Source organism: Talpa europaea, assembly GCF_964194135.1.
Source record: "Talpa europaea genome assembly, chromosome: 9".
Lineage (NCBI taxonomy): Eukaryota > Metazoa > Chordata > Mammalia > Eulipotyphla > Talpidae > Talpa > Talpa europaea.
Window position 1 is genome coordinate 39,958,181 of NC_140076.1, and position 19,514 is coordinate 39,977,694.

General features: G+C 43.9%; 1 protein-coding gene across 1 annotated transcript; it reads right to left on the bottom strand.

Annotated features, from left to right (window-relative positions):
• Positions 1 to 2,250: 2,250 nt before the first annotated feature.
• On the bottom strand, positions 2,251 to 18,166 carry LMO4 (LIM domain only 4; the record flags this gene model as incomplete). Its single annotated transcript, XM_084242325.1, has 5 exons — positions 17,822 to 18,166; positions 14,839 to 15,077; positions 7,424 to 7,520; positions 6,814 to 7,009; positions 2,251 to 2,354 (listed from the first exon to the last, which is right to left on the bottom strand). Exons 2-5 carry the CDS (start codon positions 15,072 to 15,074, stop codon positions 2,251 to 2,253), a joined length of 633 nt encoding a protein of 210 aa, XP_084098451.1. The 5' UTR covers positions 15,075 to 15,077; positions 17,822 to 18,166.
• Positions 18,167 to 19,514: the final 1,348 nt, after the last annotated feature.

The following is a 19,514-nucleotide window of genomic DNA, read 5'->3' on the forward strand; positions in this document are numbered from 1 at the left end:
TCTTATAGGTCTGCAACTTAAGAAATGCTTTTAGAAGCTCGTTATTAAATACACAGCAGTGCTTGAGGAACCAGCCATGTAATAGTTCATTTAAAGTCTTTAACGACCCCAACCCTCCACATCACTAAATGCCACACTAGATTACTTACTAAGTTATTATCAACCGCCTTTGAATTTCTATACCACGAGTGCTTATGTCAAAAAAAAACACAGATAATTTGCACGGTTAACACAATTCCCGTTTTCCATACCAGAAGAGTACAGGTTCCTTTAGAGTATATTAAAGGGAGATTTAAGAACCAGACCCAGTTCCTCGAAATTATCTAAGGATCTAACTCAGAGATACTGTGATTTATGTGATTTGGTTCATTTTGCTTTTTCCTTTGTATTTTCTTTCCATAAAACACTAAAACTATTCCCTTTAACTCTCTGCCTTTAAATTCTCCTACTGGAGTTGTACAGGTTTGCAGTTTGAGCAACAAATTTTTCCTCTTGGCCTGGAATCTTCGAAAGCAGGACGTGAGCTCAAATCACAAAGGGAAGCTGTTAGTTGAGATGTGCCAAGCTAGACCTCGCTAGTGAACCTATTCCTATTCTTAGAGTGAGGGTCTATATTGGGAGCCTTCTTGGAACAAAGGAAAATCAAAGAAATGCCATTTTTAGAATGAAAACTAAAGGTAGCATTATAAACACACCTGGTCCTATTAACCTGTGACAGACGTTGTTGAGATTTGCTCACATGAACCCAGCAGCCACAGCACCAGCCCGGGCGGGGGGGCCGAGTCCTTGATCTACCCCGGTTTCTGCAGGGCAGCTCTGTAGACTAAGCAGGCACAGTCGGGGCTCCTCTGGTACCTAAAACTAGCCAACTAAATCTCTCAAGACTATTACTAAGTGAAATCTAAATCACCCCCCAAAGATATGGAAGATCAGAGTCAGCAGAGGAGTCTCAGAGCAAAACAAAATAAACAAACCCTACAGCCGACCACACGAGTCTAAAAGCACACCAGGAAGTGGCTGTGTCAACCCTGGACGATGCCTGTAAAAGGGCTGGGGTCCCTAACAACTAATGGAACTTCAAAACAGGTACAGGTGTGGTTTAGACATGCTACTTCCTTTCAAAACTATAAACTTGGTGGAAGAACAAGATCGTTATGCCACAGCCTTTAACATGCTTTTTCATCAATACCCAAGGCTTTTCTATTACGAAAAAAGAATAAACCAAATAGCTGAAGAATCAAACAAATATTTATATATAAACACAAACGATTCACTGTGATATAGGAGACAGTAATGAAGTGCTGTTAACAGAATATTCTGAACTTATAAAAAGGACTCCGTTAGAAACATTGCTTTGTAGTCCTGCCAAAAATGGCATGGTTAAGTAATATGAACACCTTATTGGCCCAGAGCTAAATAAATACACATACCACCTCCCTCAACCCCTAAAATTTAAAGTGAGCTTGGTATTGAACAAAAAAAAAAAAAACAAAAACAAAAAACCCAATTTTTCCAAAATACATAAGAGAAAAAGCAGTGTTTAAACCCAAACTCCATGGAGTATTTTTTCTTTTAAGTTTTTATTATTTAAATACACCATACTAGAGCAAATGTCTCTGAAAATATCACAAATAAAAGATTTTTTTCTTCATTCAGCAAATTAGAAGTAGGGGGAAATTTCTACACAGCAGCTGCTATGAGCCTGATTTTTTTTCCAATTTTTTTTCTTTTTTTCGTTCTTTTTTTTTTTTCCTTTGCCATGGGAGTAGCAACATTAGGACGAAAACACTTACATGCATACATACATTGTATTTTACAGAGATACAATAAAAGTGTTTGTGATAGAATATCACAAAAGCCACATCTCTTCCCTTTATCTCATGTTCAGTTTTGATTGAAACACATTTCCTTACGACACTTAAATATACAAAGAGCAAAGAGAATGTTGTTAAGGTAAAACACAGGGTACAAACTCTGGCCAGTGCCCTGCTAATTGTTAATGAGGGTAGAAAGCAGATTTGAATGCTTCTTTTAATTAGCTTCATTAGTCATTTCCCTCCTCCCAAGCTCCCTCCCCCCCCAAAGATGTCCTCCGGTGGATCTTTTTTCATTTTCTCTACAGTCTCCCATTAGCCCAGGTTCATGGAGTCCTTAATGTTCATATTCAGTCATTTTAATACACCAATAAATGCGGGAAGGGCAATCAAGACTAAAGAAGGTGCAATGGCATGGAGCTGGCACTGGTGCTAGCTACAAAGGTGACTTGTCTACTGAAGACACATGGGATCCACCTGTGATGAACAAAATCTGAGATGAAGGCACGCATTCTGCATTACTCTGACCTTTTAGCAGACCTGCAAGAAATAAAAACGGGCATCTTAGCTAAAATGCTAAATTTGAGAGATATTAAACTCAAACATGACTGCTTTTGTCTTCTCTACATTCACTAATCTGCTTTTATTAGATTACTTCCCAACTGTGACTTGATGGACACTTTTGACGCTACTTTCTCTGGCAGTGAAGAACTAAAGCATAACATTTTCTACAGTTTTATTAGCAGAGAAAATGAGACAATAAATGGACTTTGAGAAAGTTTTCGGTGTAAAGTTCTACGATGAATTGCCTAACACTGTTAACAGCAAGTTTCTTTCCGAAAAGAGTGAATTAGAACATCTTGCTTACCAGCAGTTATCTTAAAAGGATACTCAGAGCCAAGTCCCTTCCCCGGAAGTTCTGGGTTCACACGAGCTCACCTGTGTAACCTTTAGCAAGGACTTATGATGTCTGTGTTTCTGTTATCACATCTTTAAGCAGGCATAATAAGGCTGTTATAAGGATTACATAATATACACGGAGTATATTCAACAGTGATCAGCACTTAATAAAAGCCAAACAAATACTGGCAATTATCATTATTATTCCAATATGCCCATGTGACATTTGGTCATCCATGCCCTTCTTCACTTAACAGGTATTGTGGGTGTGTGTATTCCTGTATTCATGTGTGTGTGTGTGTGTGTGTGTGTATATATATATATATATATACAGAAACATATTTAGATACATTTCATTTAGTATTTTCTATCTGCTACATCACTTAGTATCACAAAATTTTGTAAATATGTGAATCAAACATATGAATGTGTTGATGATGTAATCAATTAAAGAACGTAGTTCAATGGAAGTCTAACTTTAATGTCTAACTTAGAAATGATCCACAGAGTCGTCAAACACAATCTGTTTGCAATTACCAAAATGAAATAATATATATTAGGTTTTTATGGTTTTTAAATGACATTTTGAGCTTCCCAGGAAGTTCTGGGCTCACCCTTTCCCTAACTTACTCAAAGGCTGAAGTCTATTAGGAACTGCAACCCCCCACTTCCAAGCTAATTAAAGTGGTGGAGGCTTAATTCCCCAGAGTGGAAGCTCAGTGTGAGAAAGGTAATTTGTCTGTCCAGAACAAAGATGCGGCAGTAGCCAGTGAGCATATTTAATAAATGAGCATCAAATGTCCTCTACGATGGAAACACACACACACACACACCCCACCCCCCAATTATGTAACTATGGAGGAAAAGAGAAGTGATACGTAAACTGGAACTCACGAAATTTTCCACCAACTAAAAAGTCTTTTATTCTACTGAAAAAGACAAATAATTCTAGATGGAGCCATCACTCTCGAGTGGAAGAAAGAACTCCAGAGCAGGCAAAAAATACACACAAAAATTAGCCACAATGCCGGGACTATATTTACATACCTCTTTAGAAGGCATTATTATGCTGAGGGTAGCCAAGCCTCTTTTAAATGATATAGGTTATAAAACTGTGTAGATCCTTAACCATTAGAGGGCTGAGATTTCAAGTTAAGAGACCATATGATTTAAAAGCTTAAAATGATTTTTCTTAGAGTACACCAAAGCCAAGAATGCAAAACAACTAAACTACACATCCCGGGAACAAATTTCAAGGAGAATGAAAGTTCAAAGGGACCAGATGAGGAGGGCCTATCCTTTCCACACAATTAGCTGCCTTTAAAGAAAGGATGTACAAATAATCAATCCATTACTTTAAGCCAGAGGACACTGGGCATATTTATTATGCATCGTACACTAAAAGTGTCATTCATTGTTCTGCAAATAGAAGGAAACTGCCAAAACTAATGTCTCATTTTCCTGACCCAAAACATGGAGAACAAGAGAGAAGAAAATAATATTTAACTGTTTTTTTCCCCATCTCATCTCCTCCAGAAAAGAAATGCCACAGAGTTTTGGAAAAATCATTTTAAAGCATTCTCCAAGTCCAAAAAGCCGTTTGTTCCACCAGAAAGTGTGTTTTCATTACCTCTTCCCCTCTGCCCGCTCATTAATATCTCTCTGACCATGTTTAGCCTGCCCCAAACCTTTATTTACAAAAACCACCTTATGAATTGACTGTGCTCACGATGAGCTGAACTCCAAGGGCAAAAAATGTAAGACATTTATGCCAACAGGGAAATGTTCTTAATTAATATCACCCCCAAAACACAGCTTGCTCTTCAGTGTCTGACAAGAACGTATCCTTAAGTTGTATTTCCTCATGCCTTTTAGGAGCTATTAATTTTTGAAGGCCACCTGTCTCCTTTCTGGCTTCTGACATTAAGAAAAGATACACTAGTAGGTTATTATTTGTTGCCTAATGTATTTTGTGTTCCGAAATGAACACCTCTTTCATCCTGAAAAAGGTATGGAAAATGGAAGACTTACACAAAAAACACAACACACACAATTCTCTATACATGTAAACCAGATTCTCCTCTCATTTCTCTCCCTGACACTCTAATTTCACATCATCCTGTCCTCAGTAAGATGGTGCTGAGACCCTGTCTCATATTTCTCACTAGTCCTTTGCACCAGGTAGCTAGTTAACACTGCTACTGCCAGAATTCAAAGCTGCAGTTTGGCTACCTTTTCCATCTTGTCTCTGCATGTTGGTGAGCTATAACAAGAGTTCTTCATGCTTTGCTAAGTCAGAGAAAGAAATGGTATAAGAAACCGACAACAAACTTAATATATAACTCGGGAAAAGACTAAGCTACTATACTGGAAAGGGGATATGGAAGAGACCAACTATTTTATTCCTAACACATTTTGGGGGGTGGGGGGACTATCAACGTACAAATGGCTTTGTCTCTAAATTGAAATAGGCACTTCAAATTTCTTATATTACCTATTCATTGTTCTCAACTCTGCCCAATAGATTCACTTCATTAAAATTCAAACTATAAAAATCTATAAGTATTTATATGTATTGGCATTTGTTAAAGAAGCTTGAAATGCCTCCTGGTTGGTTGATTTGCAATACAAAATCAGAATTCTATTTTCAGAATGGTATTTTATATAGCTCCCCATATTAGCAAATTAAACAGAGAAGTGTGAATATTTTGATGTAATTAACATTCACTTAATAAAGAAATACATTTAAAAGTATTCCATAAACTTGAATAAGGGAAAACGATACAAGCATTCAAATACTGCAGAATAATCTTAAGTGGTGAAGTTTTCAAATCTTAGTCATTTTCCCTATACATAGTATCACGAAAATACATTACAGAAGACAAAGAAGCCTAGTATTTTTTCCCTCAGACTTTTGAAGCTTGCTAAATTCCTATTTGCAGATAAATGTTGTTTTTTTGTGATCCTTACAACAGACATTAATGAAGTTCCTATTGTAAATCCATAAAGAATTACCAAGTGAAGTGTGCACTTTTTGTTTCAATGCAATAACTCAGTGCTGTGTGATTGCCTGGGTTAATGATGAAAAAGTCAAACATACTATCAGAGCTGATGGAAAAATCTATCACCAATCTGAAATTAAAATTCATCTGTGGTCAATAAGATTTAATATCCATGCAAGTGGCGCTGTAAAGAGTAAATGAATCAATGTCATCAATACATAATCAGTATGAAATATGATGTGAATAAAATTATGCGCACGAGTCATACATTTCACTCTTTTCTGGGCCAGTGTGGAATGAACAGTCTCTTAACTGAAGGTTGACAGTAATTGTTACAAATTAGGCACAGCAGTTATCAAAATGCACTCACTTGCATAGCTATAGGACTTATTAAGGAGATTAAAATAGATCTAAAACTATCCAGTACTGGGGGTGCTGGACAACTGTTGATCACCAATTTCCCCTCCGAAGTGCCTTCTAATATTACATGTCTTGTACACTTGTATGATTTCCTCATTTCTAACTTGGATCCAAGAACTTTCGAGATACGTAGTGGTAACGAGGTGATTAGCAGAAACAAGAACTTAGTTTTAAAGTCGTAACTTATTCATTTTATGGGACTGCCAATCACCAAAAAATGGGATCCCGGAATTACAGAATGTTTCACAAAACTGCTCTTCTAAAAATAAAAACACAGTGAATCGGAAAGCAGGTGTCCAGATTGCTATTATTAATGCAGAAAAATCATTTTCACGAGAAAGACGTGTATTCCTCTTTCCTGCCACAAACTTTCTAATTTCCCTCCTGCAATAAGCTATCATATCATGTTCCTGTGTTTCAAAATCATCAAATGAGATAAACTGGATATAGGAAATTTTATATTTCACCTGACTTTGCATGTGAGAATCCTACGTCCAACAGTGAAGCTACAGAGAGAACCAAGTCAGGATTTTTTTTAGAACCACAAAAGAGTCACTATTTAAACAACACTCCTATTTCTGTCCTCTGTATGTATGAGTCGCCTACATATCTTTAAAAAGACAAGCAAAAATATAACCACCAAGAACTTCCTTGCTAGGTTAAAAGAACCCTCCAACTTGCTCTAATAAAGCTTATTAGTAACTGTGGGGTATTCACCTTCTGGTCTGGCAGTAGTGGATTGCTCTGAAGTGAATTCAAATGGCCATTGATGAGAGCTGTAGGTCTATCATGTTCACAAAATAAACTGCCATTGATGTAGTGAAACCGATCTCCCGGGACCAGGCGATTCCGGCAGGTAGAGCATGTAAAACACTGCAAGGGAAAAGCAAACCCACTGAAAACAAATACAAATTAAGTCTTTTGTGTCACAAGTTTATAAACTGTTCTTAAGGAGGTAACTGTCAAGTACAGGGCCACTTAGGGTTTAGTATTTTTCTTCCCTCAACATGATTCCAGGAAACACAGCAAGCGAAAATGCAATAAACTGGATCAGGCTAAAGGGGGAAAGAAACAAATATATGGATGTGTGTTTGGTGTGTGTGTTGGAGGGCGGGGGGCAGTTAGATACACGTAGTGTGTAATAATCACTGCCACCCTGCAATTCCAGTGGATTCCTTTAGTGTTTGCGGCTTAAGAAAACAGAGTTCATACTAACAAGACATGCTTTGTCTTCATGTAAGAAAGGTATGATTCTTTAAGAGAGAGAGAGAGAGGAGCAAACGCTACCTTAAGATGATACACATTGCCTTGGGCTCTCATGACGAGTTCGCTGGCAGGAATCGACTGTCCGCAAGCGCTGCAAGCACCACTATTCCCAAATAACCTGAAACAAAGATGATGGTGACACCAATGAAAAATCCTAAACCAAGGGGGAAAAAAGAGAGAGAAAAGGCAATCCTGGCCCCTGCCCCTCCCCCACTTTGGAACGCATTTGACAGAGGCTAAATTCCCAGAGTCAGACCTCAAATTTGATGATTTACATAATCTGGGAAAAAATCCTTTTTGGGGGTCATAACTAACTTCTGCCTACCGCAGAGGAAGAGGATGCCCAGATTTAATCAAAATATTGACTTACACTTCTAGCAAATACAAAACAATTCTGTTCTACACACATTTTATCAGATTACTGGGTTCATCATAAAAAAAAAAAAGATACAATTCATGACTGGAGTTTAAATGCATTGTGTCCTTGAAATTATATGAAGAACTCTTTTGTACTTTAATCATATCTTGAGATATGAGTCATCAAAAGGGTTAAGAGGATTTGATTGTATATCTAAGAAGACATCATGCTCAGTGTATTGAAACTCCCGTAAACCTCCATCAGTGCAGACTTTCCATTAGAAACTCTCTGCTATCCAGGTTGATATATAATGTGTATGGGTTAACCTTTTCAATCATGGTGTCAACACTTAAGATTTGCCTCTGCTCATCTCTTTCATCCTAACCTTCTCTCTCTCTTGATAATGAAATGCTTGCTCCAACTTCCCTCTATCTGCTCCTGAGTCCACAATTTAGATTACTTCATCTCTGCTAGCAACAAACTGAATGAAATTTCGATTTGAGCAGAAAGTAATTTACCGGGATCTGGACCCATTTGTCATCATATCTCTCTGGGTGTTTGCTGTATCACTGCAGTTTTCCTATGCAATCAAATGAGACCACAACATCTGCCATGGGGGGAGGAGGGGGAGAGGGAGAAGGCTGCAGAGGAGGGGAAAGCTCAAGGAAGTGTGCTGTACTGAAGAAAAATATATACATAATACCTTATGCCCTTCTGCAGGCGTAACAAAATATTTTAATGAATACCGAACTTTGGCTTTTATGGAATCTGTAGACTCAAGCTGGGAAGCTTTATTTGCCTTTTGGCTTCCCTCTTTAATATCCACAAATATTTATTAAACAGACCAAAATGATTTCACATGGAAAGGTGATATCTGAACAAGTAAGCAGGGTCAGAGAAGCACTTTTCCACAACGGAAAACAAAGTGATAGGACTTAGAAATTAACATATTGGTGTCATAATAAATATTAATATTTGCATTTCCTCCTTGTCCAAATAAAGTCATAAAATGCAGTTTGTGTCAAGCCAGGAGACATGTTCCTATAGAATACCCCGTAATCTGAATGATTGTGGCATGCCTCTATATAAAAATAATTGCTTTGAGTTTTCAGAATCTGGTCTTGCAGAAGAGGCTTGTCATGTTCAAACTACTAATTTGCTGTCGCCACTTTATTGAAAATAGCCTGTAAGTTGTTATTAAATGTATCGACTGAACGACAGGGAGAGTAGTAAAACTGCCCCTTAAGATGGCTTTTAATAGGAAGCCCGAGAAACAAATTTTGCAGCAGCATCGATTTGAAGAGTTCAATCAAAACTCCATTTCAAAACTAATTAGTCTGAGATCCACGACACATTGACACGTTCTTGCAGAATCAGAACAGTTACAGAGAGAAAGCTGAAATAATACACTGTCAGGACCTCTAGCTGTGGGACCGCACAGCACCGTACCCCGTGGGAGCTCAGGGGCCGCCGGCCTGCCATCTCCCTGTGCGGAACCACTTCAGGACCACTGATGAGGACGTCCCAAGTCCCACCTAAGCATCCCACAAATTTGGATCGCAAATTTGGATTGTCATCATTGCCGCTGGGGAGTTCTCAGAAAGGCGGGGTGGCTAGAGAATTAGCATGGCCTCAGGGAAAGAATTTACAGACAACAGCAGAGCTATGCCAATCCCCAAGAGAGGTACCAAATTCAAACAATTCGGGTAAAAATAAAAGCTAAAAACCCGTCAATGTGGCCAAATACATGCTGGGGATTAAAGGAGAGAGGGGAGTAATAATGGGGGTGGGAAACTGAATCCTACCAGAGCTAAGGACCAAATATCCTCTTACAGCAACCCAGAAATATTTTAATGGATAAGAATCTATAATTATGGCTGCCACTACCAACAGACCGTGATACTTCATCTCAAAAATACCCTTTCACAGTACCGATCTGATTACCCAGCCTAAGTGTTCATTTATTTAACAATTCACCCTGAGTAAAGTCAGCTGTATGTCTTCAACACCTAAGTGTGTTTTAATAATCAGGCAGTCCACAAGCTTCTCGTACATCTTATTTTCTCCAGTAGCACTTTCTTAACTGTTCTAGAAACAATCAGCCTAAAGTGTCAAAAATTACAAAGTTTGAAAATGACCAAGATCTATCCAGGACTGATGTGCTACTGAACATTATTAATGGAATTTCAGATCTTCCCATGTCTTCAGCTTTAAGGCTGCCTCAGAGCAGAATAACTTACATGTCTATACACATTTTAATCCTTTTTTGCCAGAGAGGGAGGCTACTATTAGAATTCCACCCTTTTTCTGAAAAGTTGGTTTTTTTTTTTTTTTTTTTTTTTTACATTTCTGTGCGCTGGAGAGTTAATTATCTAACCAGGGGGACTGTCCAGGACAGTGTTTGATTTAAAAGGCTTGAGGCTTTAGGTGCTCAATTAAGTAGCTATCGGTCTCAGACTGGACTATAATGGGCTCTTTTCTCTTTAACTCAAGCAAAGGGGAGACATACCCCAGGTCAGGCTAATTAAAGCCAGGGGAGTCTTTAATTGTGATGACAGAATCGGTTTCAGTTTCCTTTCTTTGGGTCCTCAGTCCAAGAAGGTCGTTAATATTTCAGCATTTGGGCAATGCAATCAATCACAAACATCAAGTGGTTCCTTATATGGGGAAAAGGAAAAAAGGAAGAAATCCCACCAAACCTGTGCACTTTGAAGGTGCTTGGCTCCTATTTGAAGAACACCAGGTAGCGTTAGTACCATTTTGGGGTTCAGCTCCAACTCTCCTTCATGACACAGAGATAGAGAGCAAGTTGATTTTCAGTTTAGTACTAATGCTTAGCATCTTTTTTGTAACTTCAATGACCAATAGGTGGTGGTGGGCTTATTTTCAACTGCATTATTACTTCAAGCAAAATACAAGCAATATGGAGTGCTACCTGGCTGTGTTTTCTAAACTGCTTTCAGGCAAGAGGTTCGTTTCTAAGAGTGTGGCTGAAAGGTATACATTTGTACCTGCAAGTAAATATCAGCAGCCTATCTGAGGAGAAAAATGCACATCTACAGCTACTGATCCAGAAGCAATTGGTTTTCCAGCAGGTTCCTATATTTAATCTAAATTCTGCACCAGCTATATTAAATGTAACAAAGAAATGCAACCCAGAAATTATGCCTGCAGCCAAGTCCATTAAAGGTACTTCGGAATAACTAGAGACCAAGCACCTTAAAAGCACCAGAAGCTATTGATACTTAAGAGGGGGGCTTTGAATAATCGCAACTGCTGCATTAGAGAGGGGAGGGAGAAAAAAAAAAATCAGCCAAATTACGCTTGGTTAATTCAGAGTAACAGATCTGCCCCCAAGTGAATTGGAGGCCTTGAATTAATTCTGTTATGACAAATCAAGATAAACGTTCCCCCTAAATTGCATGCGATTTAATTAATTTTTGAGATCCTGGGTTTTTTTTTTTTTCCTAGCTAATAGTTCACATGCTCCTGTGCTGTCATTGTGCTTGAGTGGGCAGACTTCAAAGTGATATTAAATAACCAACTATTAGATTTACCTAGCACGTCCTATTGGAAAAGTGCCATTTAATTACCTAGCCTGTTCAATTAAAGGGACAGCATTCTCTGAATATAGCAGCTTGCTGTTGATTACCAGGGAAATGAACTCGCTGTCTGGCAGCGCCTCCATTCCTAACGCTACCCCCTCCCCAAACACCCCCCTCCACCACCAAGCATCACCAATCCCCCTCTTCCTCCGCCCCGGGTCCCCACCCCCGGTCTCGCTGAGCTCACTGCGGCTGCGGGCGCCACGTGAACCGCCAGAGCGGAGCCGGGGGAAGGAGAGCGCACCCCGCGCGCCCGGCACCCGCCCTGCGCTCGCCCCCTCGTGGGCCGCCGCCGGCCGGGCGCCTCAAATGCAGCCTCCGGGGGCGCCGGGCCCGGGCCCGGGTCCCGGCCGGCTGCGAGTGAGAAGGGGCGCCGCGGAGGACAGCCATCCCGGGGCTTCCGAGGCGGGCTTCCCAGGCGTCTCCAAGCCCACCCCAGACCCGGGGCCCCACCCGTCGGTGTCTGAACTTCCTTCTCCCGCAGCACTTTCCGAGTCAGTCTGCGGGGCCTGGGTGGGGGGGAATCAAGATTCCAGGAATGCGAAACGGACTTTGCGCATCTACTAGGTGGCGCTTGGGTTGAGCTGGGGGGTCGGGAGTTGGGGGGCACTTGGAAGGTTCGTCGACTTTGGGACGATGGGAGGACGGGCAGGCTGGCGTTGGCCCCTTTAAGATACACCCTCCCCCGTCCCTCCATACCACCCCCCCCCAGCCTTTCCCTCCCTCTCTTAGAGGCCAATTTTGTTAATTAAATGTTTTGTTTGCGACGCAGCTCTCATTCATTGCGGACACGTCATTCGGAGCAGATCTAAGCCAGAGACCAGATCTCATTAGATAAAGCCCATCAGAACTAAGAAAATGGAGGAGCCACTAATTAAAGCTTTTAATTGTGCGGATTCGCTGCAGCAAGGCAGCCGCTTTATCTGAAATCTTGGAGGGAGAGGAGGCTGAAGCCCAACTCGGCCCAATCGACACTTGATCGCGCAGGGGGAGGGGACTAGAGAAAATAAGCGCCCCCCCACCCCACCTCTCCAAACTCCCCCGCAGCTTTTTAGCCAGATATTGGTTGTTTTCAAAAAACCACAGCCTCAAAGTCAGACAGTTTAAAAGCCCCTTAATAAATCGCTCTGTGGTCCCAGGCGGGCAGAAGAGTCGAAGAGTCCCTTTCACCTGGTAGGTGGGAGAAGCTTGTAGAACTGAAAGCTCCTCCAACAAGTGGGCTGGAGGATGGAGAGGGTGAGGTTAGGGTGAAGCTGCAGAGAAGGAAAGAAATGCAAGCCTCCCCCCACCCCCACCTTCCCACCTCTCAGGCCTTTTGATAGGCAGAGGGGAGAAGACATTAAAAGCCAAGACTTAAGAGTTCCCTTTAAATGAGGGGTGGGGAGAGAGAAAGGTGAGAGGACCACTCAGCTGCTGTCAAGCTCTGAGCAGTGTGAGATCAATTTGTCACTGAGCTAGAACTCTTCTCTCCTGCACAGATCTAAGGTTCTCAGGGAGCATTCAGTTCAAGAGCAAGCCAGGCTCCAGTTTCCAAATTCAGAGGAAAAAAAGAAAGAGAAATGGACTCTATTAATTAAGGCTCAGGGCTGGGCACATACCCTCCACTGCTCCATTAAGCCATGAAGAAACACCAAATGGGCATTTATATTTGGCCCCCAGAATAGGGAAAGAAAAGGAGCTGATTCCCAGGAAGCCACTTGCCTAAACTTGTCCTGGGGGAATGCAAGTGGACCCATCTTCCTTTTAATTAGTGGTAATCAGAAGTGAAGGTTTTTTGAAGGCATTTGGAGAAGAGATGCATCAGCACCATTCACTGTATCTGAACACACTATCAATTTTTCCACTTCAAACCGCCCTTCCTTTCTTACCACAGTTTTGCTCTCTATTTAATTACAATACTGTCAAAGCTCATGGCACTGCTTGAAGGAGGACCAGAAAGCATTACACCCATGTTCCTGCTGATTTTCCAACATTTACTTCTAAAAGAACACTTAGTGAAATTAATGCTGCCATCTTAATTTAAAAATAAAAGCCCTCTCCCTTCCTCTATTTCTTTTACTTGGCTGACTGAGAATGCCAGCAAAATGGAAATAGGCTGAATTATCGGAATAACCAAATGTCATTTTACCCTATGTTACACTAATGATATCAATGGAGTAAACATACCCATACTCAGCTCTGAACAGCACTGGGCTCTTTTGTAGTAGTATTACACGTAGAATACGGTAATTAAGAGTTAAACTTGGGGGGAAAAACCTCATCCATTGATTCATTCACACTAAAGAAAGTAAAATTTCCTACTAATATCTATAAAGAAAACAGTCTAGGACAAATTGAAATAGGATGCAATTCTGAAAAGTAAGTGGTTCTCTAGTAACAACGATGTGCGTGTGGGTTTTTTTTTTTTTTTTTAATTACTGGATGTTGAAACAGAACACCTCCTAGAAGCATTCATGTGCATCAGTCTATCAAACCATTTACTCAAATTAAATGTGTAATCCTTCAAATGCCCCCTTTCAAATTAATGAGTTTAAGTAGCTTGAGTTCACCTGAAAAGATCCTATAGGCACCTGACCTCCTGAATTCTTTCCATTAATTGCACTGAAACTTGTTGGGAAAGACTGCTTATATGGGCATATGAATATTCCCATACATGGCATTAAAATTCAAGATTAGTAAAATACTATAGCTCCTTTTCCTAAATCTCTTCTGTGGATCAAGGGTAGCGATACAGATTGACAACAACAACAAAAATCTGAACGCTATGCTACTGAAAAAACTGCAAGACGTATTATACCCCCTTTACTCCAAACCACACAGTAATATGGAGCATCACAAGCCTGTAACAATATAAAGAGAAACATTGCCATCAAGGTTTTTTTGGGGGGCAGCGGGGTGATCTAGAGGATTTACTACAAGAAGAATTAACAAGTCTTTAAACTGATGGGTAACCATGATTTTTCAAAAGGAACACAAAGAATGAGTCACAGTTTTCCACTCAAAAGTTTAAAGGTGCTTATGTAAATATCATAATTAGCCATCACCATAAGCAAATCATTTCTCACTGCATTATTTTTAAGTCAAACTTTTGTCCCTGAGTTTCTCTGGAGGTCCCTACTTTGCATTCAGAAAGCAGCTTAACTTCCACGTGAAATGTTTATTTTCAGCCCAGAGTTCAGTTGGGGCTGCCCACTTAAAATTTTGGTCCTGAGAGTGCCCAACCTTTGCACACCTAACAGCCCAGCCTCACCAGATAGTTCAGACTTCCTATGGCATTTACCATTAGTTTGTCATTAAAAATCAAGATGAAGACATGCAACTGAACCCCTACAATTTGACCAAGCAGAGGCTTTCGAGCTAAAATCTACAATGTATTCTCCTAAATGCCGGCTCCTTTCCTCAAAACCCCCAGCAACCTTTGGCCTTGCCCTTGCTCTGCTCGTGCATCTGGGGGAAAGGCAGCGAAGTCTTACCTAATGTAGTCATTTCTGCAAAGAATCATGCCGCTCTTGGTGTAACAGGAAGTGCCGATGTCACCCAGCTGTGCCTGGCAGCAGGAGCACTTGAGGCACCGGCTGTGCCAGTAGCTGTCCATGGCATAGAGCAGAAAACGGTCCGCAATCTTGCCCCCGCAGCCTGCGCACCGCTTCCAGGAGAGGGAGCCGGCTGTCACCGGGGGAGGTTGTGAGCTGCTGCCCGGATTCACCATGGTCTGCAGAGAGCGGGATGGTGGAAAGGGAGAGAAAAACAAAACCAACAAGGCAAAAGTTAGTAACAGCCCCGTAAGAGGGCGAACCAGGTCTCTCCCCCCAGAGCTGCTGGAGGGAAGCAGCAGCGCAGGGGCGGGAAGGAGGGTGAGGGGGAGAGGGAAGGAGCAGGCTCGCCCGCAGCAGCCGCCGCCTGTTTACTTTTCTCAAGCTTTGTTCTGGGGCCACGAGCTCCTCTCAACTTTCCAGCGCTCGCCGCGGCTGACAATTTCAGCTAGGGTACTGTCAAAACTCCGAGAGCGAGGAGGATAGGCGCGCTCCACCCCTAGCGGCGCCTCCCCCCCAGCCCCCGCCTCTTCCCCCCGCCCCCCTCCACCGCCCGCCTCCAGCAAATGAGGGTCAAACCCACCCACCGCCGCGCCCGGCCCCTCCCCAGCCCCCGTGCGTCCCGAGCGAGCCGCGGGCAGCGAGGAGGCGGCCCCGCGCTCGGAGCCACGTTCCTTCCCCGAGCTCTGCCCTGGGAAGTGCAGCTGCAGTTCACAAGTTGGAAACAGTTGGGTTTTCTGAAAGGCAAGGCGAGGAACCGGCACGGGGGAGATGGAGAGCGTGTGGATGGGAGGGGAGGCCAGAGCCACGGAGGGGGGGGGGGGTTGCGGTGCGTAAAGTTGCGAAACTGGTTTTTCGTATTTTAAACAGCACCTTTCACATGCCATTGTGGTGACCGCCATCTCCATTATTGTTCCAAATCTCATTTCATTTTGAAGATCAATGAGTGTTTTCTCTGGGTTTTCAGGACACAGGCAAGAATAATAGATCATTGAACTTTAGGATGCCTGTTAACTTCCTATACAAACACTCTCCACTTTGGTCTCACTAATCTGCCCTTGATCAGCAATTTAAATGCTAAAGCTTTGTTCCACCAAAGAAGGGGGGGCATCAGAGATCATATGCGAGAAGGCACTATTAAAGGATGCACAAGTTAAATTCGACCGAGTCCTGCTGTCACCAAAACCTGCTTTAAAAAAAAAAAATTCCCCACTCTTTTTAATGAATGTCACAAGAGAAGCAACTGGGGTATAATATAGGAATCAATTTATAAAGCTTAGCCTAAACCGATTAATTTGTTGCCTCCAATCCTGAGTCCAATAAAGTCCTAGTGTTCCTCCAGTCACTTATTCTATAAAAAGATCAAGTTATTTACTGCCAATTAAGCAGCCGGTTTTGTCTTTGTCCTCTGTAAGCCGAGAGTGGAGGCTCCCCCCGAGGCTCCCGGCTATCTGCTCAAGACATTCAGCTGATACCTCAGAAGGGTGAGGGCGAACTTTGCCTGTCCCCGGCCCAACTTGGCTGCAGCAACAAAACGAGGGGAAGGGAACGAAACAAGGACTCGAGTTCCTTAAATAGGCCGATTTTAAACACATTTCCTCCGAAAGAGTCCCGGAACGTGTGTCCAGTGACCGCACAATAAACCAGAATAAGAACTGCACCAATTAAGCTGTAACAAAACCCTGAGACTTTGGAAACAGGACCACTCTAAAACCCATTAGCATTGCATTTATCCGAATGCATCATACCTTTATGTAAATTGATTTATCTGATGCATTTACTCGAGGAATTGCTTTTTGTTACAATTTCAGCCCTAACCCAAATGAATCTGCATTTCCTGCCCTAGGTCTTTAAACTGTTTCCCCCAACGTTTTAATCGCTCCGAATTCCTTTTTAAAAGGGAAGAGGGAGGGAGGAGATTCCAAGCTCTTCCCCGCCCCCATCTATGGTGAGAGGTAAATATATATGTATTTTTTTTTTTTTTGAAAAGGAAACATTACACTGAGAAAAGCATCCAGTAACCCCATTAGCTAAAGCTCTTAAGGACAAGCAATACCTTAATGCTGATTAAATCTAAAAGAGATGAATCAAGAGGACTGACCAGAAACTGACTCCCCTGATAACTAAGGACGGGCCCTCATCAAGTTTCATTTAGAGTTGGAAAAAAAAAGAAAGCTTTTAAGTTAAATAGGCTTATACTCTAGTAATTACATAGCCAAGCAATTTAGGTCCTGGGATAGTCAGTGAAATAGAAAGCAGAACTGGCAGCTAGAGGCAAAATCTGCTCCCCCTTTAACAACGTCTCTGGTGTTTTTTAATGGAGACCAAGGGAGGGACAAACGTAGCGCTGGCAATTTGTAGTACAGAAATGGATGCTTAATTCATGTCTTGATTTTAATTAGGTGATTCACCGGATTTCTCCTGGATTGGAACAAAAGACTTATAAGCCAGGAGGAATTTTTTTTTTTTAAAGAACCAGCAATAAGGAACCCTGCCCACTTAGAGCCTTTCTGCCACTGTTTCAAAAACAGTGTTGACTAGAAGGGGGGTCGTGACTATTTCCCCCCCACACTACTTCTCCTACTTAAACCCTCCTTGAAGCGCCCCTGCCTTTCCCTTAGGAACTGAAAATCTCCCCACCCCCCTCCGAGATCCCCACCAGCCCGGTCTCTCCCAGAAGAAACCCTTTTGTAAGCAGGAACCGCTACAAAGCTGGCGGCCCGGGGCTGCCCTCCTTGCTAGCTCGCAGGCCGGCCTCGGTAGTTTCAGACTCGCGCATTATCTAAGCCGACGTATTGTTTACTTGCAATTTGGGACGGTCAAGGGAAGAAAGCCAAAGAAAACAGCCCCGGCGCAAATCGGCCCCCTCCTCCCTCTCCCCCTGCCCCCCTCCCCAGCAGCGGCTCCCCAGCCGTCCCCTTACCTGCTTTTCCCCTATATTGCAATATTGCGGGAGGCGGCAGCGGCGAAAGGCGAGCGGCGCTCGGCTTCCAAGGAAGGGGCGCCTGGGCCGGCGGAGCTGGAGGGTGGGGGGAGTTCTCGCAGAAGCAGGAGAGGGGAGGAGGGGGCTAAAAGGGCTGCTTTTTTTTTTTTTTTTAAATGCGTTGCTCAGAATGCTGGGCTGGGGGGGCCCCGCGTTAAGTGGCAGGCGGCGGGGAGCAGAAGTGTCAGTCCTAGTCCTAGTCCTCGTCCTCCGGCTCCGGCTCCGGCTCCGCGCGAGCAGCTGCAGGAGCCCTCGGCCCGCGCGGCGCGGCTTCAGGCGCGGCGCAGCGGCAGCAACTGCTGCAATCGCTGCTGCAAGTTTGGCAATGTGGCTTCACTTTGTATATTCCCCCGCCCGCCGGCCCCCGCCCCCGCCCGCGCCCCGCCCGCTCCGCCCGCTCCTCCTCCACCGCCTGCCTCCCTCCCGCGCGCTCGCGCGCTCTCGGGGCTGGCGGCCGCCGCCGCTCGACCCAGCTTCCTGCGCCTCCAGTCCGGGAGCGGCCGCGGGAACAGCAGCCCGGGAGCGGCGCGGGTGCGGCCCGGGAGGCGGGGAGCTGCGGCGGGGCCGGGCCCGGCGCCCTGGAGCCTGCGCCGCTGCCGGGGCTGCTGCCCGAGCTGCTGCTGCCCGGCTCGGAGGCGGCGGCGCGGCGCTGGCCTCTAGCCGGCTCGCTCGCTCCCTCCGCGGCGCTTCCACATGTGTTACTGACAGAGCAAAATCCCAACTACTCCCCGGCTCTGCCGCCGACGTCAGCGACCCTCAGCCACTGGGCGGCCGGATTGTTCAGGCGGAATAATAAAACCTGCCAATCCGGGGAAGGACAAAGGGATGACTGAAACGAGACTCTGGGGGCGGGGGAGCGAGGCCGGCGGCGGAGCGGGCCGAGGGAGGAGCAGGGAAGGGCCCGAGTCAGGTGGGGAGCAGTGACCCCCGGCTCTGGGGGGGGCCCCGGCCCGGCGGCCCGAGGCGGCCCGAGATGGCGATCCGAGGCGCGGGGTGCAGCACCTGCCTTCTCGGCGCGCTGGGGGCCCCTCCAGAGGCTCATCCGCTCGCCTCTGGGGAACTGCCCTGCCCTCGCGCCGAGACGACACCCTTGGAAACTTACTTCACATCTTTCTCAGAAATGGGTCTCTTCCTGCTTGGGAAGAAAACCCTCCCGAAAATGTAGGGCGGTGGATTGCAGCCCCACGCAGAAGACGTGATTTGTGTGTATGAGTTTGTTTTTTGGTTTTTTTTTTTTTAATTCAGAGTGTTGGAGATTTGTGCGCCTGAAGAGAAGTTTAGTTAACGAGGTAAAAACGTTAATAAAAAAAAATCAACACTTTTGCCCAAATACTGCCCATGTAACCCCTCTTCCCGTGAATCGAGTGGAAACTAGTAAGCACTTCACAGGTGTTTGTCAATGGTTTGGGATAAAGAGATGACAGTCCTTATGCGAAGTTGAAGAAAACTTCAAAGAGAAAGCCTTGCCCTTGTATCCACCCCGCCGAATGTACTGTCCCCAAATGCAAGGGAAGGAATCGCTAGATTCGCAATCTCACAGGCTCTAGAGAGTGAGAAAGGTCATTTCTAGTATAAATCAAGTTTTGAGGAATGCTTTTAGGGTGCTAGCCCGAGAGTCTCTTTCCAGGGCCAA